Source organism: Scyliorhinus canicula, chromosome 5 (assembly GCF_902713615.1).
Source record: "Scyliorhinus canicula chromosome 5, sScyCan1.1, whole genome shotgun sequence".
Lineage (NCBI taxonomy): Eukaryota > Metazoa > Chordata > Chondrichthyes > Carcharhiniformes > Scyliorhinidae > Scyliorhinus > Scyliorhinus canicula.
In genome coordinates this window covers 190,751,725-190,775,232 of record NC_052150.1, presented here as the reverse complement: position 1 = coordinate 190,775,232, position 23,508 = coordinate 190,751,725, and the positions used below count along the sequence as shown (strand labels likewise).

Genomic DNA, 23,508 nt, shown 5'->3' with positions numbered 1-23,508 from the left:
TCCTGACAGCACAGTTGGTGTTCCTACAGCACATGGACTGCAGCAGTTTCAGGAAGGCAATGCGCCATCTCAAGGGTATTTAGGGATGGGTATTAAATGATGGCCCAACCAGCAACGTGATCAGTGATCACATAAGAATGAGAATGAATCAATGGTCTATTTCATGGAAAAGATACTTTTATTCTGGCTCTTGAACTTGTTTTAAGCTTTATCGGAAAAGTGTAGTTGGCCAAAGCAACAGTTGTCAGAATGGGAGTGGGATGGGAAAATGAAGATGCAGTAAGAGGAGCTTGCAGCTACACTTGCAGGAAAAGGGGCTACTCTGGAAAAGTGGTCACCTGATCTATTTTTGGTTATCTGACCTCCCACCATCCACCATTATAGACGAGGCAATACCATTGAATTCCATGCTGTGGAAGTTCTCACTGACTGAGTCATCCTCATCTGAAAGAGTCTGTATACAGCAATGAAATCAGAAATAATGCAGAAACAGGTCACATGGCCCTCTCAGCAAACGCAACGGATATATTTAGAAATAGTTGATTTCTTACATTTGTTTTGGAATTTCCTAATTAATGCCCTTACAGCTGCTGTTTGCTACTTTGTCAATCTTGCCATCTGATGTAGCTGTACTACATAAATATGTTGGCGATGAATCATTGTCAGTTGTCAATTTGAGGATAATGTCTACGTCGGGCTGCAGGTTTCTGCTGCAGGTCGTCATGTTTGTGAGCAGGTTGAATCTTGACCCACGTATCTTTGGCACATAGGACAGGATGTACCACAAGATAGTGGGAACTGCAATTCCGGATTTTTTAAAAAACTCCTCTGCTGGCACTCTGCCTTATCATTAAGGCGATCGGATTTAAAGATGATGCAGGTTGATGGGCAACTTATCAATTTCTGAATGATTAACGGCAAACTACTGCCAGTCATTAAAGTTAATGCTGCTGTGCTTCATGGAGAGTTTCAGCATGTCTTATGAAGTGTTTTCTTTCATCTCTCCTGGAACATCAGCCATTTGACATGTTGAGAAAACCGGGCCTGTTTGGCAAGACAATTTTGGGCCATCCAGACATAGCGCCCAGCAGTGCATCAAAGTTAATTTTATAGGAGTTTTGCCTGAAACCTTGTGGAGCAGGTTTCAAGAAATGCACCAGCATTTGTTCAATGATCCTCCCATTGATTCCGGAGGATGTGGCAAAGGCATCGCTGATAGAGTTTCTCAAGGGCTCCTTATATAAGCCTGATGCCCAGTCCAGGTCTCACTGCAGTACAGTAACGTGGTGGCAGCAGCTTGTTCACTCGGACTGATGTTGACTTGCGGACCTTGTTGCCCAACACTCGCAGGATGGTATTGTCACCTTGAAGAGGAGAAACACCACCCTGGGAGAAAAGGAGATTTTGTCCATTTGACCTCGGCACATAAATGGCCCGAGTGGCTTCAAAAAAGCTTCACATCGTGATAATCAGCATATTGCAGCTTCTCTCGGGATTTATCTTCCCACCACTTGTCTTTTATCTTCTGGATGTGCCTTTGGCATCAACCCTGAGTTGATGGAATGCTGACTTCTTGAGTGAGACTTTCGCTTGTTCTGCCAGGCTATGAAAGCCGCTCTTTTTGTTCCCAGAGGTCACGTATTTAAATATAATTTGATTTGACGATGATACTTTTGAGCCCAGTTGTCTGGGCAGAGGAGTCTAGTCCCGCTGACTTCATTTGATCCCATTGTACTGTACTGAAATGGGGTTGGAATTGTGAAGATTTTCCAGATCAGTTGTGAGGTGCACTTGGAATTCCTCTCTTCGTTCGAGCTGCTTTCGGACTGAGACGTTGATGGTACTCCTCTTAGACGAAGAGATGGATAGAAAATCCCCAAATGCTGGAAAGCTGAAATAAATGCCACCGCTACCAACATCCCAACTGACTCTCTTCAGCAAATCCTTAGGGCAGCACGGTAGCATAGTGGTTAGCACAATTGCTTCACAGCTCCAGGGTCCCAGGGTCGATTCCCGGCTTGGGTCACTGTCTGTGTGGAGTCTGCACGTTCTCCCCGTGTGTGCGTGGGTTTCCTCCAGGTGCTCCGGTTTCCTCCCACAGTCCAAAGATGTGCAGGTGAGGCGGATTGTCCATGCTAAATTGCCTTTAGTGTCCAAAATTGCCCTTAGTGTTGGGTGGGGTTACTGGGTTATGGGGATAGGGGGAAGCTGTGGGCGTGGGTAGGGTGCTCTTTCCAAGAGCCGGTGCAGACGGGCCAAATGGCCTCCTCCTATGATTCTATGCTGTAATTTCAGCAGGCTGGTCAGCATCTGAAAGAGAAAGATAGCATTTTAGCTTGTCCCTTGATTGTAGCCTCTCAATAGGGGTTCCACCTAAACCAATTATATTTTTAACATTCAGATGCCCACCATCTCTGAACATCTCCAGCATTTTGTATTTGGTATAAATTCATGAACGTGTGGTAATTATTGCCAGATTATTGCAATCGTGCTCTCTATACTTCTGGACATAACTTAGTCGCTGTAACATTTAGTTGGTTGTTCGCATCCAGGCCATGCTCCAATATAATATGTCAAATTTGAAAGAATTAATTCTTAATCTTTTTGCCCACGTAATTCCCACGTCTTGCGTTTTCATTCCGGGGTACTTGTGCTTTGTTACAATTTCAGGCCGCGCTAGTGAAAGAATATATTTCTGTTCCGTTTCTGTTTATTAAGCAACATGTGAAAAGCTGACCCTGCTTTTATACAACATTGAATTTCAGTCTATGATCTTTTATTATTTTTCTACTTTCATCATTGCTCATAGTTTCATTTCAGTTATTTGGATTCCGAGAATTTAAAGTGGTTTCCTCCAATTCGTGAAGTCCAGAATACTTCTCAGTGTAAATATTTTGTTAATTTGTGACTTCTTTCTCCTGTGGTCTCTACTTGGTAACTTCAACATTTGGCAGGTTCTGTTTTATGCTGCATGGTTCAATGATAACTAGGGTCAGCTAAAAATCAGCGTTATTTTTATGCAATCACACATGTATTGTTGCAGCAAGGAATAGGGCCATTAGCTTATCAAAAGCCTGCTGGCACTTTGGTACGTGCACCACTCAGTCTAATACAACTGTACTACGTACTTCTAATATCGTTTTAATGTTCTTTGGGGGGTATTTTAACTTTGTGCAATAGTGTTAAACCTGCAGCCTGTTTTATATTTCTAGATTGCTTATTTCTATTGAATCCAAATATGTAGCATTTTTCATGATTTCAGTATGTCTGAAGCACTATACAGCCAGTAAAGTACTTTCTGTTTGAAGTGTAGTCATTTTTGTACTGTTGAGAAATGAGACAGCAATGAATTAGTGATCAGACCATCTTTTCTATTGAGTCTGGTTGAAAAAATAATTTCCTTGCTCTTCAAAACTTTTCAAGCGATCTATGGTGTCCATCTGAGGGGGGTAAATGGAACTTTGTTTGACGTCTCATCCAAAAGGTGGCTCCTCCAACTGTGTAGCTCTCCCCAGTAACAGCACTGAGATTTCAATTGCGAATAAGTGCTCAAGCCTCTGGAGTGGGCTTTGAACTCATGACCTTACGAGTCTAAAGTGCCAGTTCTGCTACGTGTTCAGAAAACAAAAGGTAGTTTTGTAAACATTACAATTACGGTATAGTTTTAAGTGGGTTTAATTTAATGTTTCTGTCCCTAGGAGGGTAAAATCTATAGTTAGATTCATGCTGAACATTGTGTTAGGGTTGGTTAAGTTCCAACTTTGTTTCTGTTGTGCTTAGAGAGGGCCACAGCACAACAAATAAATAAAAGGCATAAGGATGTGGGGGTTGCTTAGCAACTAGGGCCTTGTACAGTAGAGAAGCTTGTTTACCTAATTTGTAGGTAGTTGGAGATGGACGGTGAGGGCGAAGGCAGCTTTCACAGCTCTGCTGGAAACAGTTGGTTAAGAAGTTTGGAAACGGAACATTTCTCTCAACTTTGCGAGAAAAACCATACCATGGAGTAATGGTTCAGAAAACAAGTGCAGAGATCTGAAGAGGAGCTAGTTAAGGAAACTAGTGAAATGAAGAGAAGGTTCCAACATCAGTTGAAATAATTATGGAAATCGGTTTTTGGATCTCTGAGTTTGTGTAAAAGCTGTTGTTAAAGGCAAAGGAAGCCTAAAAGGAGATGGTGTAAAATCCTGGATTGGATTCCATGTTAGAAGTGGAGCAGAAGCTTGGGTTAAAAGATTCATAAAACCTGGACTGGATTTCAGAATGCAAACAAATAAGGGAAAGCATAATTGAGGGAAGATTTTAAAGCGTATTTTGGGAGTGGAGTTTGGAAACTCTCACGTGATAATCATCTTGGGGGGGGGGGGGGGGAGGGGGATTCTGAGGAGACGCCCACAAACATTCACTTGGGGTTCAGAGTGAAGAGTATATTTGTCCAGTTCAGAGTGAAGAGTATATTTGTCCAGTCATCTTGTGTGTGTAAAAGGGACTTCGTGTTAATGATTAAGATGTGCTGTAATCCATGTTAATTCCAAAAGCTTTGTGTAATTGTTACACTAAGGAGGGAGTATTGACATATTGTATCATAATACAACATTTCCTATTTAGTAATGTTTTTTCTCTTGTTAGAACTAATTGGAGAGGGAACATTTCTCTCAGAGCCTGTCCTGTGACTCTGTTCCTCCACGTTTTACAAAGAAAAAGTAAAAGTTATGGTCTTTTGAGTCAGGGTTCCATCCTGTAATATTCCCGTCCAGTTAGAACATACTCTGGGATCGTAAAATACTGAACCCGACTGAGCTGCAACACTATGTTGCTCTTGTTTGCCAAATGAGTTTGCACTGTCCAGTCATTGTCAAATCCAGATATTTTGCTGCCTTAGCCAGACAGTGTTCTTATTTATTTTCATATCCACTTTTGATTTTTCGTTTGATATGTCATTTTGTATTCTGTTTGTTCTTTTGTTGCTGCTCATTAAATCAGGATCATCCTGGAATGCAAAGGTAAACCTCGGCGGCTTTTCTCTATTGCCGACTGTCGTCTTTAATCCTTCTGCCCTGTCTCCTCCCCATCTCCCCCCAGTTCCAACAAGAACGAAGAGCTCATTGATTCCTTTTGTGTCTCTAAGCTAAGGCAATGCAGTTAACTGCCTCTGCTCCTTCCCTCCTTTCTCCTCGTCTCTATGGCCACTTTTCTCCTTCCACAGTCCTGATCTTGCGTCTTTCTATAGTTTCTCCCCCATGTCCCCTGAGCCTGTCATTGCCTACCCATTTTTCCTGTCCTTTCATTTTGGAATGCCCCCAATCAGGTTTGTAATCCCTGTTCACAGTACCAAAATGGCTGTTTTGAAGATATTCTTTGTGACCGTTAAGGTGATAAATTAACATGGGTACCACGGAAGCAGAGTGGTTAGCACAGTTGCTCCAGGGTCTCAGGTTCAATTCTCAGCTTGGGTCACTGTCTGTGCGGTGTCTGCACGTTCTCCCCGTGTCTGCATGGGTTTCCTTCGGGTGCTCCGGTTTCCTCCCACATTCCAAAGATGTGCAGGTTAGGTGGATTGGCCATGTTAAATTGCCCTTGGGTTAGGTGGGGTTACTGGTTTAGAGGAATAGGGTGGCGGTGAGGGCTTAAGTGGGGTGTTCTTTCCAAGAGCTGGTGAAAATCAGATGGGCTAAATGGCCTCCTTCTGCACTGTAAATTCTACGATCTATGATGTCTCATCATCCTTTTCAATCCCCTCTTTCTTCCAATGCCTCTTAGTGTCATCCAGTTGGATGGGAGTGCACTCACCTGGTTTCCATTCTCCATTCAGTGGTAGCCAGACAGTCACCTGCAATGGTTCCTCTTCCCAACCCTGCAGTTGCTGCTGGTGTCCCTCAAAAATCTATCCTGGGCCCCCTCCCATTTCTTATCTACATGCTGCACCTAGGCAAATTATCCAGAAGCAGTGTTTATTTCCATATCTGTTCTGCTGATATCCAGTTTCAACCTCACCACCTTGTTATACATTTAGCTGCTGTTGTATAAAGAGTCAAAGGTTCTGCTCCTTTTCCAAAAATACCTTTAATTTACGTCAACAGGCTCGGTACAAAACTCTAACATCACATCACCTGACACAAAGGCCACCAGAAGCCCCTTTACATATCAGTATCAATTATTGGATACTTAACATTAATGAGACAACTAATGGGAATGTCTCTTGACCCATTACTTAACAGTCTACCCTTCCTTGGAGAAAACAAAATTAGGTGAAAACAAAATTACAAGAAACTCAAAAACACACACGCAATTTCCCCTTTTTTTTTCATTTTTTTTGGAAAAAAAAGTCACAGAAACAAGCGCCCTTCATTAACAATATCCAAAAGTTTCTGTGAGCTAGCCCCTCTTTTTGTAAAACAATCTGACAACAGTGCAGCAACTGTCCAATACAGCACAATTGAAGGATTCTGCAACCAACATCATCATTACGGGCATAAAACTGCTTGTTAATAGGACAATGCCTTTCTGGTCATTATCTTTTTCCTCTTCTGACGCTTCCATGTCATGTTTCGCTTCAAACACTATTATAACGTGTTGAACAGTTGAAAGTATAGTGGTATTGAGAGTCACATTGAAAACATCGATTTATCATGCAGATGGCACTAAAGTGGGTGGAGTTGTGGGCAGTGCGGAAGGATGTTACAAGTTACAGAGGGATATAGATAAGCTGCAGAGCTGGGCTGAGAGGTGGCAAATGGAGTTTAATGCAGAAAAGTGTGAGGTGATTCATTTTGGAAGGAACAACAGGAAGACAGAGTACTGGGCTAAATGGCAAGATTCTTGGTCATGTGGATGTGCAGAGAGATCTCAGGTGTCCAGTGTACATAGATCCCTGAAAGTTGCCACCCAGGTTGAGAGAGTTGTTAAGAAGGTGTACGGTATGTTAGCTTTTATTGGTAGAGAGATTGAGTTTCGGATCCATGAGGTCATGTTGCAGCTGTACAAAACTCTGGTGCGGCCGCATTTGGAGTATTGCGTGCAATTCTGGTCGCCGCATTATAGGAAGGATGTGGAAGCATTGGAAAGGGTGCAGAAGAGATTTACTAGAATGTTGCCTGGTTTGGAGGGACGATCTTATGAGGGAAGGCTGAAGGACTTGAAGCTGTTTTCGTTAGAGAGAAGGTTAAGAGGTGACTTAATTGAGGCATACAAGATGATCAGAGGATTAGATAGGGTGGACAGTGAGAGCCTCTTTCCTCAAATGGTGATGTCTAGCATGAGGGTACATAGCTTTAAATTGAGGGGAGATAGACATAGGACAGATGTCAGAGGTAGGTTATTTACTCAGAGAGTAGTAAGGGCGTGGATTGCTCTGCCTGCAACAGTAGTGGACTCGCCAACACTAAGGGCATTTAAATGGTCATTGGATAGACATATGGATGATAAGGGAATAGTGTAGATGGGCTTTAGAGTGGTTTCACAGGTCAGCGCAACATCGAGGGCCGAAGGGCCTGTACTGCGATGTTATGTTCTATGCCCCGGGCATTTCTGGAGTTCACCTTCCTATTGTAGGTTCTAACTGGGTTTCTGTCGTCTTAATTTCCGGGTCCCGATCTCCTTCTATAGTCTTGGAACCTGTTTGTAGCCGTACGATTTTGCCATCCTGTTAGTAGTGTATCTTCCGTATTCAGCTTTATTGCAGGTTGACCTATTTGGGTCATCAGAGCCATCGGAATCGAATGTTTCCCTAGAAACGTTTTTAAAGCTTCTGTCATCTGATCGAATAAGGCATCCTTATCCGCAAACTGAACTCCTGTTAAAACTAGGAGCCTATCCATGTTGCTCACTCTAGCAGAGTCAAGTAATTTAACGGCCAACACATACTATGAAAATTCCAGGCTGTGTTTCTGCAGCCTTTTATGTAGTCTGCCAAATACCATTATATAGTCTTCAATGGCGAAATCCTCTTTTTCTGGAACCTATCAAAATCCGACTATGCTTCATACGCACTTAACAAGTCATCCTTCTTTTAAATCTTATCCATATAACTTAAGAGTCTGCAGACCTTCTTCTGAGTCTAACTCTTCCAATTCCAGCACAGAAAACACTTTGCTCCAGATTTTAATGACATACGGTAGAGAAAGCCAATGCCATACCTTGTTTTCTCTTTCCCAAGGCAGTTACCTTAGTCCATACAAGTACTGCACTTCTCCAATGTTTGTACATTCCCCTTTCAGAAAATAACGGGGGGTAGTAATTTCCAGCCACCTTTATCCTAGGTTCAGCCATATATCTTTGTTTTTTCTCTCTCTTACGCCTTGGTTTGGTCTGTAAAAGTATCATTCAACCCTTCACATTTGCACAGCAACCATCCTCTGCTACCATTTGTTATACGTTTAACTGCTGTTGTATAAAGATTCTAAGGTTCTGCTCCTTTTCCACAAACACCTTTAAATTATTTCAACAGACTCTGCACAAAACTCTAACATCAAGCTCTATCGTAACATCATTTGACACACAGGCCACCTGAAGTCCCTTTACATAGTCAGTGTCAATTATTGGATACTTAACATAAATGAGACAACTAATTGGAATGTCTCTTAACCCATTACTTAACACACCATCCTCAACTCCTCCACAAACTCTAAATCATTAGGCTGCTTAATTAACATTTAGTACTGAATGAGAAAAAATTATCCAACTAAATATTGTGAAAACCAAAGCCATTGTCTTCAGTCCTCACGATATAGTCCATTCCTGAGCCAGTGGCTCCATATGTCTCCATTACAACTATAAGAGGCTGAACTTGTCGCTCACAGCATTGGAGTCATACGTTACCCTGAGATGAGCTTCCCACAACATCACTATCACTAGGACAACGTATTTCCAATTTTGTAACATCACCTGACTCCACCCCGCCTCAGCTCAACTACCTCATGAAACCCTTATCACCTCTCGACTTGACAATTCCACCCAACCCTGGCTGACCTCCCAACTTCTGCTCTCTGTAAACATGAAGTTCTCCAAAACACTAGAATAAAACTAAAATACTGCGGATGCTGGAAAACTGAAATAATAACGAACGGTGCAAGGAAAAGGTTTGGCAGCATCAACAGAGTGGGAAACAGAGTTAACATTTTGAGCCCAATGTGACTCTTTGGGAGTGTTTTTCATCTTCAGTTATAATTACTCCAAGATTGGCAGCTGTGCCTTCAGCTGGAACAATCCTAAATGAACGGATTTTCCTCCCCAGGCATCTCCACCTTTCCATTACTCGCTTAAGGCACTCTTTAAAACATGCCTCTCTCACCAGCCTTTAGGTAATCAGCGCTAATACATGCTTTTGTGACTCGGTATGAAATTTTATTTGATGCTATTCCAGTGAAGCATCTTGAGATATTTACTATAAAAAATTATATAAAATACTGTATAAATACAATATTTTGTTTTTGTACCATCATCATGGTCATCATCTCTGTCACATTCTTCCTTCTGTCTGTGCATCGTACATGATTGATTCATCTACTTTGTTTTACGTTTGTGTGGTACAGAGAGTCCTTCAGCAAGTTTTATCTAGCTTCACAAGACTCTTCCCACAGGATAAGGTGAACTGGGCTTTCTGAAATGATATCGTCTTCATCCACCTGGGAGAATTTCCAAATTCTTTCTTGGTATAATTAATTGACATTTTTTTTTTCTGTGTGCCAATTCAAATTCTGCATAATGCTCTGCTCTCTATCTCCGAACTTGCTACACATCGAAGTTTTGACTGCCTGACTAACTGATCTGTGACATTCCTTGGTGCAGCACACACAGAAAAACTCAGCACGGTGATGGAAGGTGTCATTGACCGTGCATATTTGCAGCAGTCACCTGCTTCTTGATGCTCGGTTTGGATTCCATCAGAGCCACCCTGCTCCAGGCATCCTTGCAGCGTTGGTTCACACATGGACAAAGGGACGATATTGAAGAGCAGAAGTGAGAGTGAACACCCTTAACATCAAGGCAACATTTGACCGACTGAAGCGTCATGGAGCCCAATTAAAACTGAAGTCAGTGGGAAACGGAGGGAAGCTCTCCACTGGTTGGAGTCATACCTAGCACAAATGGAGATAGTTATGGTTGTTGGAGGTTATCATCAAAGACCCAGGGCTTGCTACAGGAGTTCCATATTATAGTGTCCTCGTCCAGCTGCTTCCCAGTGACCTCCCTCCACCATAACATCAGAAGTGAGGATGTTCATTTTTGATTGCAGAGTGTTCAATTCCATTCATGTTTACTCAACTACTGAAGCAATGGGTGTCCACATGCAGTCAGACCTGGACAACTTTCAAGCTTGGACTGAGAAATGGCAAGTAACATTCATGCCACGCAAATGCCAGGCAATTACCATCTCCAACAAGAGGGAATGTAACCATTTCCCTTTTCAGGAATGTTATACCATCATTAAATTCCCGGCTATCAACATCCTTGGGGTTACCAATGATCTGAACCTAGACCGGGCTAGCCAAAGAAATACAGTGGCTGCAAGTGCAGAGCGGAGGCTGCGAATTCGGTGGCGTGTAACCAACCTCATGACTCCCCAAACCCTCACCATCTACAAGGCATAAGTCAAGAATGTGATGGAACAATCTCCACTTGCCTGGATGTGTGCGACTCCAAGAAGACTCAACAAGCTCAACACATCCAAGATTAAGCAGTCTGTGTAGATTGACATTCCATCAATCACTCTTCACCATTCACTGTCTCCATTACTGATGCACAGTACCAGCAGTATGTACCATCTACAAAATGCACGACAGCAATTCACCAAACCTCCTTCAACAGCAACTTTCAAATTCATGCTTCTACTGCCTAGATGGACAAGAGCAGGAGACACATAAATACACTATCACCTGCAGGTTTTCCTCCAGCCATACCTCACCCTGAAGAGGAGCTTCCGCAACATTCTTTCACTGTCATTGAACCAAAAATCTGGAATTCTCTTCCTGGCAGCACTGTTGGGGCATCTATTCTTCATGAACCACAACAGTTCAAGAAGATGGCTCTTCATCTTCTCGACGGCAGCTAAGGATCGGCAATAAATACTGACCTTGACAGTGATGCCCATACGCCATGAGAAGAAAAGCACTTCAACCCACTCATTGGCAACTAGTGAGACTCGGGTCACTCTGCTGCATTGTTTCATTCACTACTTGACTGTGCAGTGAGCTTAAGCTTGATTTTTTTTGATAGCTGTTGTACCTCTGGGATTCCAATGCTTTCTTGGGATATTATGATCCGTCTAAATTGGAGGAATATGCTGCACAACTCAAAGGTAGAAGGAAGAGCTAGTGTGGGACTGAAGAACTGTTGGGCTCCCAGGAAGTGTACCCCAGCAGCAGAAGGGGGTGTTTGGATTGGCATCTCTATCATTCGGCGATGGGCCAACATAATCACCTTTATTGTACCTTGCAACAGCCCGCTGGTGCATATCTAAATCCTCCACCTCCCGTCCAGTCCATGTGATTCTCAAGCCTCCAGAAACAGTTCCTCCTCCAGCACCACAACAAAGCAGAGACAAATTAATCCTCCTCCCTCCCATATTTATATGCTTCTGTTTGGCACTCTCCTCTATAAAAAATATATCAACTCCTTTTTCCAAATCCCAACATTTCATTACACATACTGCAGAGGGAAATTGCTCAGACTTCATAAATGTAACAGCTTTATTTGATTTTGTCTTTATATTTTTTACATTTAGACTACCCAATAATTTTTTCCATTTAAAGGGAATTTAGCATGGGCAAATCACCTACCCTGCACACTTTTGGGTTGTGAGAGTGAGACCCACACAGACACGGGAGAATGTGTAAACAGTGACCCGGGGCCGGGATTGAACCTCATTGTAACGATGCTCAGTGCTAACCACTATGCCCTCTTGCCGCCCAGGTTTTGTCTTTATAAAATATTTTTCTACAAATACAATAATTATTCGGGCCATTAGTTATCAATTATTCCCAATTACTGTTGTGCATAAAATGCCTAAAAAGCCATATGCAGCATCAGTTACACCATAATGAGTGAACAGGTGAGCCTTTATTTGTGGAAACGTTAAGTTGGTTGCATCCCTTCGTCCAATTTGTTGGGCAACTTCGTGGGAAGTCTACAAGCATCTGACAGTACATTCCTCGAGCAGACTGGAAAGCAGATGTTCCTTGCTGGTTCTTTTGAAAATTAATACAGCAGATGAATAAAATTACAGATGCTCGTCCCCAGAGTTTGTGGCTGACCTTTCACAAAGAGTACAGTCATCTGGTGAATCACTGGAAACCTGGTCTGTGGAACTAGGTTCTCAGAATGGCTGAAGAAAACAAATCTAATCTGGATCGGGAGTGCACTCCTGATTGTGCAGCGCAATCTGGGGGTAACGATGCTCAGAAACATGTATGATGTGGAGATGCCGGTGTTGGACTGGGGTGAGCACAGTAAGAAGTCTTACAACACCAGGTTAAAGTCCAACATGTTCATTTCAAACACTAGCTTTCGGAGCACTGCTCCTTCCTCAGGTGAATTCACCTGAGGAAGGAGCAGTGCTCCGAAAGCTAGTGTTTGAAACGAACATGCTGGACTTTAACTTGGTGTTGTAAGACTTCTTACAGAAACATGTACGCAGAGCAACATGACATAGGGCTCGGAATTTACAAATTCACTCTGCGTGAATGAAACATTGTGTGGTGGTGCAGTGGTTCAAAACAAATACCTCTCGCCTCCATTCCTAGGTCTTAATTAATTTAACTGGGGTAACAGTGGAGGTGCTGTAGTTAAGTGTCACTGTCACAGATGTAGATAATTTTGGCACAGTTCCCACTCCGATTTACTCCTGCTTAAACGTTGGTACATCGAGTGAGGACGGGTTTAGGCTTTGTGGATCTGCCACCACTGCTGGGGTGTTCATGGGGAGTTTGTTCATTTAATTGAATTGTCTTTGATGCTGAACATGAGTAAAACACAAAAAATGTACCATGGAATACAAAGCAGAACTTAACTGAAAGTGCGAATAAAAACAAAATTCTAGGCCACAAATAATTATGAACTTTTGACTACCACTTAGCCCTGAATATAGGCCCGAAGCTTAAGTGAGATTAAAAACTGGAGCTTCCTATCTTTCTCATTGATGCAAAGTAAATGAACCCAAGGACGTATGTGACAATCAGAATGTGGATATTTTTGTGGAATGAACCAATCAAACAATGTTTTCCTTCTCACAAAAGAAGTTGTGATAAAGAGGGAGGCATTATTAGCCATAAGAATTATATTTCCAGGTTAATATTTGGCAGGTCTACCCACAGTCGAGGGTAATGTTTGGTTCCATAGTCCCAGCTGAGATCACATAGCTGAAATTGAGGTGAAAGTGGATACAATTGGTATCAGTGTTTGTGTGGTAGATGGTGAGGTAAGAAGAGCTGCCTTCAGAAGAAGGGCCTGTTCTGACATGGGTGTGAAATTAATAATTTCTGCCTGACTAGAGACATTACCAGTAGTGAACACTGGCTCTCCACTGCTACATTTGTGGTACCTGATTGTGATTCCATGAGGGGTGGTAGATACTGCAGAGAATCAGTTTTCTGTGCTGTTGTTTGTGACATGTTGGTGTTGCTATTTAGAATCAAGAAAGATGTAATTAGTGCTTCCAGTCAAAAGCTATTAGGTCAACAAAGGGTTTTCCAACCCAACTCTGAAGCTTTCACAGCTAATGCCAGTGAGGATAATGAATATTGTATCATTCCAGATCAAGCTGCAAATGAATTTCTCAGTAGACTAAATATGTTTCTTAACAGCAAGTAATTTGTTCTTCGCTCAAAATACTGCCTTGATTTTCTAAGAAACTCAGCAGTAAATTCATTGCACCCGGTTATTGATTTAAAAAAAATTTAAGTTCCCAATTCTTTTTTTTCAATTAAGGGGCAATTTAGCATGGCCAATCCACCTACCCTGCACATCTTTGGGTTGTGAGACCCACGTAGACACGGGGCAAATGTGCAAACTCAACTCGGACAGTGACCCGTGGCCGAGACCGAACCCGTGTCCTCGATGACGTGAGGGAGCAGTGCTAACCATTGCGCCAGCGTGCCGCCCACTTATTGATCATCTTTCATTTTGATAACTGCATACCTTGATCCATCCATTCCTTAATTTAAATTTTTATTTAATTCATGTATGCGATGTAGGCATTGCTGGTTAGGCCAGGATTTATTGCCCATCCCTACTTGCCCTACAGGAGGTGGTGATGAGTTGCCTTCTTGAACCACTGCAGTCTCTTGAGGTGTAGGTACACCCAGAGTGCTGTTAGAGAGGGAGTTCCAGGATTTTTACCCAGCGACAGTCTGGGTGGTGAGTGACTTGGAGGGGAACCTCCAGGTGGTGGGGTTCCCAGGTATCTACCGCTCTTGGCCTTCCAGATGGTCGTGGGTTTGGAAGATGCTGCCTAAGGAACCTTGGTGAGTTGCTACAGTGCATCTTGCAGATGGTATACACGGCTGCCACTCCGTCGGTGAAGGGATTGAAAGATTGTAGAAGGGGCAACAAATAAGCGACTTGTTTTGTCCGGGATGCTGACGAGTGTTGTTGGGGCTGCACTCATCTAGGTAACTGGAGAGTATTCCATTACACTCCTGATTTGTGCATTGTAGATGGTGGAAAGGCTTTGGGGGATCAGGAGGTGAGTTACTCGCCGTAGGATTCCTTGCCTTTGACCTGCTCTGGTAGCCACAATATTAAGACGGCTGGTCCAGTTCAGTTTCTGATCAGTGATAACACCCAGGATGTTGATTGTGGGGGATTCAGCGGTGGTAATGCCATTGAATGGCATGGGGCGATGGTGAGGTCCTCTCTTGTAGGAGATAGTCATTGCCTAGTACTTGTGTGGCATGAATGTAACTTGCCAATTGTCAGCCCAAGCCCGGATATTGTCCAGGTCTTGCCACATTTGGACATGGACAATTCTATTTTCTGAACATTGTGCAGTCATCAGCGAACGTCCCCACTTCTGACCTTATGATGGAAGGGAGGTCATTGATGAAGCAGCTGAAGATGGTTGTGCCTAGGACACTCCCCTGAGGAACTCCTGCATTGATGTCCTGGAGCTGAGATGATTGATCTCTACCCATCACAACCATTTTCTTTTGTGCCAGGTATGATTCCAACCAGCGGAGAGTTTTCCCCTGATTCCCATTGACTCCAGTTTTGCTCGGGCTCCTTGACCCCATACTCAATAAAATGCTGCCTTCATGTCAATGGCAGTCACTCTCACCTCACCTCTGGCATTCAGCTCTTTTGTCCATGTTTGAACCAAGGCTGTAATGAGGTCAGGAGCTGAGTGACTCTGGCGGAACCCAAACTGAGCGTCCGTGAGCAGGTTATTGCTGAGTAAGTGTCGCTTGATAGCTCTGTTGATGACTCCTTCCATTGCTTTACTGATGATGAAGAGTAGACTTATTGCACAGTATTTGGCTGGATTGGGTTTGTCCTGTTTCTTGTGTACAGGACACACCTGGGTAATTTTCCACATTGCCGGGTAGATGCCAGTGTTGTAGCTGTACTGGAACAGCTTGGATAAGGGGGGCGGCAAGTTCTCGAGCACAAGTCTTCTGTACTATTGCCAGAATATTGTCAGGGCCTTTAACCTTTTCAGTATCCAGTGCCTTCAACAGTTGTTTGATATCACGTGGAGTGAATCGTATTGGGTGAAGACTGATACTGTATCTGTGATGCTGGGGACCTCCGGAGGAGACTGCGATGGATCATCCACTCAGCACTTCTGGCTGAACGTTGTTGTGAATGCTTCAGCCTTGTCTTTTGCACAGATGTGCTGGGCTCCTCCATCATTGAGGGTGGGGATATTTGTGGAGTCCCCTCCTCCAATGAGTTGTTTAATTGTCCACCACTATTCACGGCTGGATGTGCCAGGGCTTCAGAGCGTAGGTCTGATGAGTTTGTTATGGAATCACTTAGTGCTGTCTATTATTTGCTGCTTATTCTGTTAGGCAGACAAGTAGTCCTGTGTTGTAGCTTCACCAGGTTAATGCCTCATTTTTAGGTATGCCTGATGTTGCTCCTGCCATTCTCTCCTGCATTCTTCATTGAACCAGTGTTGATCCCCTGGCTTAGTGTTAATGGTAGAGTGGAGGATATGCCGGGCCATGTGGATGGCCCACAGCACGTCATAGATGTCCAGTCTGGAGTTGCTAGATCTGTTTGAGGTCTATCCTATTTAGCATGGTGGTATTGCCACACAACATGATGGAGGGTATCCTCAATGTAAAAACCGGACTTTGTTTCCACAAGGACTGTATGGGGTCACTTCTACTGATACTGTCATAGACAGATGCATCTGCAGCAGGCAGCTTAGTGAGGATGAGGTCAAGTATGTTTTTCCCTCTTGTTGGTTCCCCTCCACCTGTGCAGCCCCAGTCTAGCAGCTATTTCCTCTAGGACCCGGCCATCTTGGTCTGTGGTGGTACTATCAAGCCACCCTTGGTGATGGACATTGAAGTCCCTCACCTAAATTATATTCTGCACCATTGCTACTTTCAGTGCTTCCTCCAAATGGTGTTCAACGTGGTGGAGTACTGATTCATCAGCTGATACCACTGTGTCGCCACCTCTTCAAGATCTGTCTTGCCGGTGAAACAGAACATGTCTAGGAATGGTGATAGTGCTGTTTGGGACATTGTAAGGTATGATTCTGTGAGTATGACTGTCAGGCCGTTGCTTGGCTAGTCTGTGAGACAGCTGTCCCAACTTTGGCTCAAGCACCCAGATGTCCGTACGGAGGGCTTTGCAGGGTCGACAGGGCTGGGTTTGCCATTGCCGTTTCCGGTGCCTGGGCCAATGCCGGGTTGTCCGTCTGGTTTCATTTCTTTTATGTGTTTTTATAGCGGTTGAATAAAACTGAATGGCTTGCTAGGCATTTCGGAGGGCATTTAAGCGTCAACCATATTGTTGTAGGTGTGGAGTCACATGTCGGCCAGACCAGGTAAGGATGGCAGATTTCCTTCCCTAAAGGACATTAGTAAACCAGATAGGTTTTTACCTCAATCGGCAATGGTTTCATCGTCATCATTAGCCTTTTATTTCCAGATATTTATTGAGTGTAAATTTCACCACCTGTTGTGGGATCCGAATCTGGGTCCCCAGGTCAATGATTAGTACTGCTGCCTCACGGTGCCGAGGACCCGGGTACGATTCCAATCCTGGGTTGCATATGGAGTTTACGCATTTTCCCTGTGACTGCCTGGGTCTCATCACCACAACCCCAAAAGATCTGCAGGATTGGTGAATTGGGCAGGTTAAATTGTCCCTTAATTGGAGAAAAGGAATTGGGTATTCTAAATTTAAAAAAAGGCACTGTTCCAATGATGGTTACCATAAAGTTCAAGAACGATTCATCTTCGAGGAAACTCCAAACCCCTAGTCTGAACGCTGATTTCAATCCTTTAAGATTTGAGCTTGAAGATGAGGCGGTAGCGAGTTTTAATATTTTTTCAGGATTGTATTGATATACCTCTCCATATTTTATTTTGATGAGGGTTTTGCACCAGAAGGATTACCTTGTCTGTTTTGTCCCTGATCTTGCCTTACCTGCTGAGTATTTTCTGTTTTGCGTTCAGTTACAGTATTTTGCTTTACACATGTACTGTGAAGGAATAGTTGGATTGCCATTCTTCCATCAGAACGTAAGTGAGGTAGTAATTCAGGCACTCTCCTACACTCGTGCTGAAACAGTCAAAGATGCACCTTAATATTCCATGTAAATGTGATCCCCCTTACATTATACTTTAAAATGGTAGCTTTGAAAGCCAGTTGTCTTGCAGAAAACATCAGAAGTCAGAATCTGACATGTCTCACTACTCAAGATTCTCACTATTGTCATGTGTTCAAGTGATCTAATTGCATTTTCCAGATCATCTGAAATAACACTGAAAAGGTTAGAAATGGTTGTGTTGATGACTGAGCAGTCCAAGTTCAAAACTGAAACTGGATGTTACCTACTCAGATGAGAATTAGCATTAAAATGTAATGTGTCTGCAGTTGAGATCTTCATTGATCCGAGCAAAATTGATTCCGCTGAAAGTTTCCCCTAAAGGTAGAAGCTGCTGCAGCTTTTGGGATTCTGTGGATGATGCAAAAGATTATAGAAAATTAGGTGCGTTTTGCTGCAACACACTTAAAATTCAGCACCGCAGACTAATGGAAGAAGAAAAAGAGCATGTGGCTTTATAAGCAGCTCAACTTGAGCAGGCACTGCTATACCCATCCTGAAACATTTAGAAGACGTGAACTGTTCCATTCTTGTTTGATATTGTGCCAAAGTAGTTTTGCACATGGATGTAACCATTTGGTGCATCACGCTCCGGAATGTTCAGTACCTTGAAAGACCCAATCCTTGCTCAACTTGCAAATATTATGGGCCTGACTAGAATTTGCCTAGAATGTTCTGGCAGATTACCCACTGCCTTTTCAATAGCAATTAGGGATGGGTAATAAATGCTGGCCTTGCCAACAACACCCAAATCCCATGAAGGAATTAAAATGAACTCATTACTCCATATGAAGCCATTCTGTCGGCTACAAAACTGAATGTGTCTGCACCCAAACTGTGATGGTAGTAGTCTGGCCATCTAAGGTGCACTATGGCTTCTGTCCTTGCTTTTCTGACATATTTTTCTTACTAAAGTGACTGTCTGTTTCCACACTTAGACTCATAGAACAATACAGTACTGAATGAAACTATTCACCCAATCCTGACTCTGCCGGCTCATTGAAAAAGCTATCTAATTAGTCCCACTCCCCTGCTCTTTCTCCATGCTCTTTTAAAAATGTTTGTCAGCTATATAATATAATAACCTTTATTGTCACAAGTAGGCTTACATTAACACTGCAATGAAGTTACTGTGAAAAGCCCCTAGTCACCACATTCCGGCGCCTGTTCGGGTACATAGAACATAGAACATAGAACAGTACAGCACAGAACAGGCCCTTCGGCCCTCAATGTTGTGCCGAGCCATGATCACCCTACTCAAACCCACGTATCCACCCTATACCCGTAACCCAACAACCCCCCCCTTAACCTTACTTTTATTAGGACACTACGGGCAATTTAGTATGGCCAATCCACCTAACCCGCACATCTTTGGACTGTGGGAGGAAACCGGAGCACCCGGAGGAAACCCACGCACACAGGGGGAGGACGTGCAGACTCCACACAGACAGTGACCCAGCCAGGAATCGAACCTGGGACCCTGGAGCTGTGAAGCATTTATGCTAACCACCATGCTACCCTGCTGCCCTGTTTTTTTTTTTTTGTTTTTTCTTTTTTTCTTTTTTTTTATGGCCAATCCACCTAACCCGCACATCTTTGGACTGTGGGAGGAAACCGGAGCACCCGGAGGAAACCCACGCACACACGGGGAGGACGTGCAGACTCCACACAGACAGTGACCCAGCCGGGAATCGAACCTGGGACCCTGGAGCTGTGAAGCATTGATGCTAACCACCATGCTACCGTGAGGCCCCTAAAACACAGAGGGAGAATTTAGAATGTCCACATTACTAAATGCATATCTTTCGGGACTTGTGGGAGGAAACCGGAGCACCCGGAGGAAACCCAGGCAGACACGGGGAGAACGTGCAGATTTCACACAGACAGTGACTCAAGCCGGGAATTGAACCTGGGACCCTGGAGCAATGGTGTTAATCACTCTGCTACTGTGCCACCCTCGAACTGTACTGTCGTCGAAAGCTCTATGTTGCTCTTATTGCTGGATTTCCTTCCTTTAGCTTTTGCACTAAATTACTTATCCTCTGAAACTGCAACATTCTCTTTCTTGTCTAATTTTCATGGGTCTTTTATTCTTCACTCAACCTGTGCTTAAGTCGCATCCTCAGTTGCTCCATAATTTTGTGATAATGCATTGATTTGCCAGCTGCGGGCTTTAAATCATTAACAACGATAGAAGTGACCATGAAGCTGAGATTATTGTTAAAACCCAACAGGTTTAATAATGCCTTTCAGGGAAGGAAATATGTTATCCTTACCCCCCCACTCTACTGTATCAACCTTTTCCAAATCAAAGTCCTTCATCCCACTAACGTTACCTACTGATGCATCCTGCTGTTTCACTGCTCTTGTACTTCAAATACCTCACTGGAACTCCCTGAGTAAACTACTGTATCATATCCACCACTTCCCCAGACTTTTGAAGTCTCTTTCAAACCAGTCTTTTCAAACATGCATTCATCTTTCTGTTGCTGCTTTGTGTCTGCACTTTCTCAAAGGAGCTATAAAAATAAGGTTGTTGATTATAAGCTATCAATCTTGTTTGTGATGCCTGTTTGGAGAATTAGCTGAAATATTAAAAGCTGCAGTACGAATATGCTTGCTTGTGGAAACTCTGACCTCTTAAGTAGCCAGACAGAGATTAAGAAATTGTCAGATCCTTTGTATGTGCATACATTTGAAGTATGCATAGAGCCATCTCTTTTTACATTACTGCATGAGCTAAGCGGGATGTCAGTTTTCAGTGTTTGGTTTCTCAGTTCTTCCCTTTTCATTTGACATTCAAATTCCAGCTTGGCAGAGCTAGTCGTAATGCTAATCATTTGCCTTGATGTAAGATCCAGGAACCCAGATGGCTCACAGATCAGTGGTGAAAAGTCTGAAAATAATGTAATATTCAGCACCACAGTTGTGGGCTACGGTAGATACTGTACTGCACGTCTCGACAGATCCTCAGCCAAGATCACAAATTTGTGTTTCCACTGCAGACGTTGAGCCAATTGAAGAGGATTTGGAACAATGTCTGCTATATTAGAGAAAGAAGCTCTCTTTCAGAAAAGGGAAACGCAGTGATTTTGGAATGTTTTTCTATCCCACATGAAAGGGAAAGGCATCCCGGTATTTTACATACCTAGATAATCACTCATCCAGATAGTTGCTGAGCCCAAACACACTTAGCATGCAGATCTGCTAAAATTGATTGTGTTGAACTTAGTGTGGTAAATTCCTTTCCGTAGAGAGAATTTTGTGAATGAGTGATACGTAGTGACACCACACAGGACAGTAATTCTGCAAAATATCATTGCACCTGCAAAATTAATATTAGTATTAATGTGCAAAGTGACTTTACAGCAGTTAAGAAAATTCAAAGTTAATTTATTTGGTTAGCTTTGGATTAAAGCTGCCATTAACACGGTCCAGATGATTAAAAACAAATGCTCACCATTCTAAGCCATGGAAATCAGCAGATCACAATCTGGTCTCTTGAATTATCTGATCTAATTGAGGACAATGGTTCCACAATTTACCTCAACATCACCTGGTTTCAGATTGCTGGTGGGGAGGCTGGGGGTGATTTTGTAAAAGTTAATTTACAGGATGTGAGTGTCGCTAGCTGGGCCAGCATTTATTGCACATCCCTAGTTGCCCTTGAGAAGGTGACAGTGATCTGCTTTGTTGAACCGCTGCAGTCTCCGAGGTGTAGGTACACTCACAGTGCTGTTCGGGAGGAAGTTCCAGGATTTTGACTCGGCGACAGTACGAAACATTTCCAAGTCAGGATGGTGAATGTCGTGGAGGGGAATCGCCAGGTGGCAGTGTTCCAAGGTATTTGCTGCTCTTGTCCTTCTGGACAGTAGCCAACGTGGGTTTGGAAGGTGCTGTTGAAGGATGGCTGATTTCCTTACCTGAAGGACATTAGTGAATCAGATGAGGTTTTTCATCAATCGGTAACGATTTGTGGTCAGCTACAACACCAGTTGGCCAGTTGTATGCAACCTCTACAAAAACATAGGCATGTGTAAAGCCAATGGAAAACCCAGCCATACAAAGTCCTCCTTACAAATTCTGGGGGCTTGTGCCAAAGTTGGGAGAGCTGTCTCGGACAAGTAAAGCAGCAGCCTGGATTAGTCATACTCACGGAATCATCTCTTACAATGTCTGGGTATTCTTGGGTATGTCCTGTCTCACCAACAGGACAGACCCAGCAGAGGTAGCGGCACAGTGGTTTACAGTCGAGAGGGGGTTGCCCTGAGAGTCCTCAACGTCGATTCTGGACCCCATGTGCTCTCATGGCTTCAGATTAAACATGGGCAAGGAAACCTCCTGATGATTAACACATACCATCTACCATCAGCTGATGAATCAGTACTCCTCTATGTTAATCACCATTTGGAGGGTGCCACTGAGGGTGGCAAGGGTGCAGAATGTACTCTGGGTAGGGGACTTCAATGTCCATCGCCAAGACTGGCTCGGTAGTACCAACACAGACCCAGCTGGCCGTGACCTAAAGAACGTAACCGGTAGACTGAGACTGCAGCAGGTGGTGAGGGAACCAACAAGAGGGTAAAACATACTTGACCTCGTCCTCACCTATCTGCCTGCATCTGTCCATAACAGCATCGGTAGAAGTGACCACCGCACAGTCAAAGTACCGTCTTCGCATTGAGGATACCCTCCGTCGTGTTATGTAGCACTACCACCGTGTTAAATGGGATAGACTTCAAACAGATCTAGCAACTCAAGACTGGATATCCTTGAGACACTGTGGGTCATCAGCAGCCGCAGAATTATACGTGACCACATTCTGCAGCCTCACGGCCCGGCACATCCTCCACTCTACTATTATCACCAAGCCAGGGGATCAACCCTTGTTCAGTGAGGAGACCTTGGCAGGAGCAACATCAGGCAAACCTAAAAATGAAGTGTCAACTGGTGAAGATACAACACAGGATTACATTTATGCCAAACAGCACAAGCCGCCAGTAATAGCCATCCCACAAAGAGTGCACCAGATGTAAGCTCTGCAGTCCTACCACATCCAGCCGTGGATGGTGGACAACTAAACAACTTACTGGAGAAGGAAGCTCCACAAATATCCCCATCTGCAATGATGTATGAGCCCAGCACATTCGTGCAAAAGACAAGGCTGAAGAATTTGCAGCAATCTTCAGCCAGCAGTACGAGTGGATGATCCATCTCAGTCTCCTCCGGAGGTCCCCAGCATCACAGATGTCAGTCTTAAGCCAATGTGATTCACTCCATGTGATATCAACAAACATAAGAACATAAGAACTAGGAGCAGGAGTAGGCCATCTGGCCCCTCGAGCCTGCTCCGCCATTCAATTAGATCATGGCTGATCTTTTGTGGACTCAGCTCCACTTTCCGGCTCGAACACCATAACCCTTAATCCCTTTATTCTTCAAAAAACTATCTATCTTTACCTTAAAAACATGCAATGAAGGAGCCTCAACTGCTTCACTGGGCAAGGAATTCCATAGATTCACAACCCTTTGGGTGAAGAAGTTCCTCCTAAACTCAGTCCTAAATCTACTTCCCCTTATTTTGAGGCTATGCCCCCTAGTTCTGCTGTCACCCGCCAGTGGAAACAACCTGCCCGCATCTATCCTATCTATTCCCTTCATAATTTTAAATGTTTCTATAAGATCCCCCCTCATCCTTCTAAATTCCAATGAGTACAGTCCCAGTCTAC

The 23,508-nt window shown here is 43.6% G+C and overlaps 1 protein-coding gene across 9 annotated transcripts in view; it reads left to right on the top strand.

Annotated features, from left to right (window-relative positions):
• The window catches only part of LOC119966499 (partitioning defective 3 homolog), a 939,848-nt gene that overhangs the window by 741,300 nt on the left and 175,040 nt on the right, over nt 1-23,508 (top strand). For 2 of the 9 annotated variants that reach the window (XM_038798289.1, XM_038798288.1), the window contains exon 22: nt 4,981-5,000. The exons of the other annotated variants lie outside the window; for them this stretch is intronic. In XM_038798289.1, the coding sequence (XP_038654217.1) occupies nt 4,981-5,000 (20 nt within the window). The remainder of the gene's footprint in view (nt 1-4,980; nt 5,001-23,508) is intronic. 9 annotated transcript variants of the gene reach the window in all.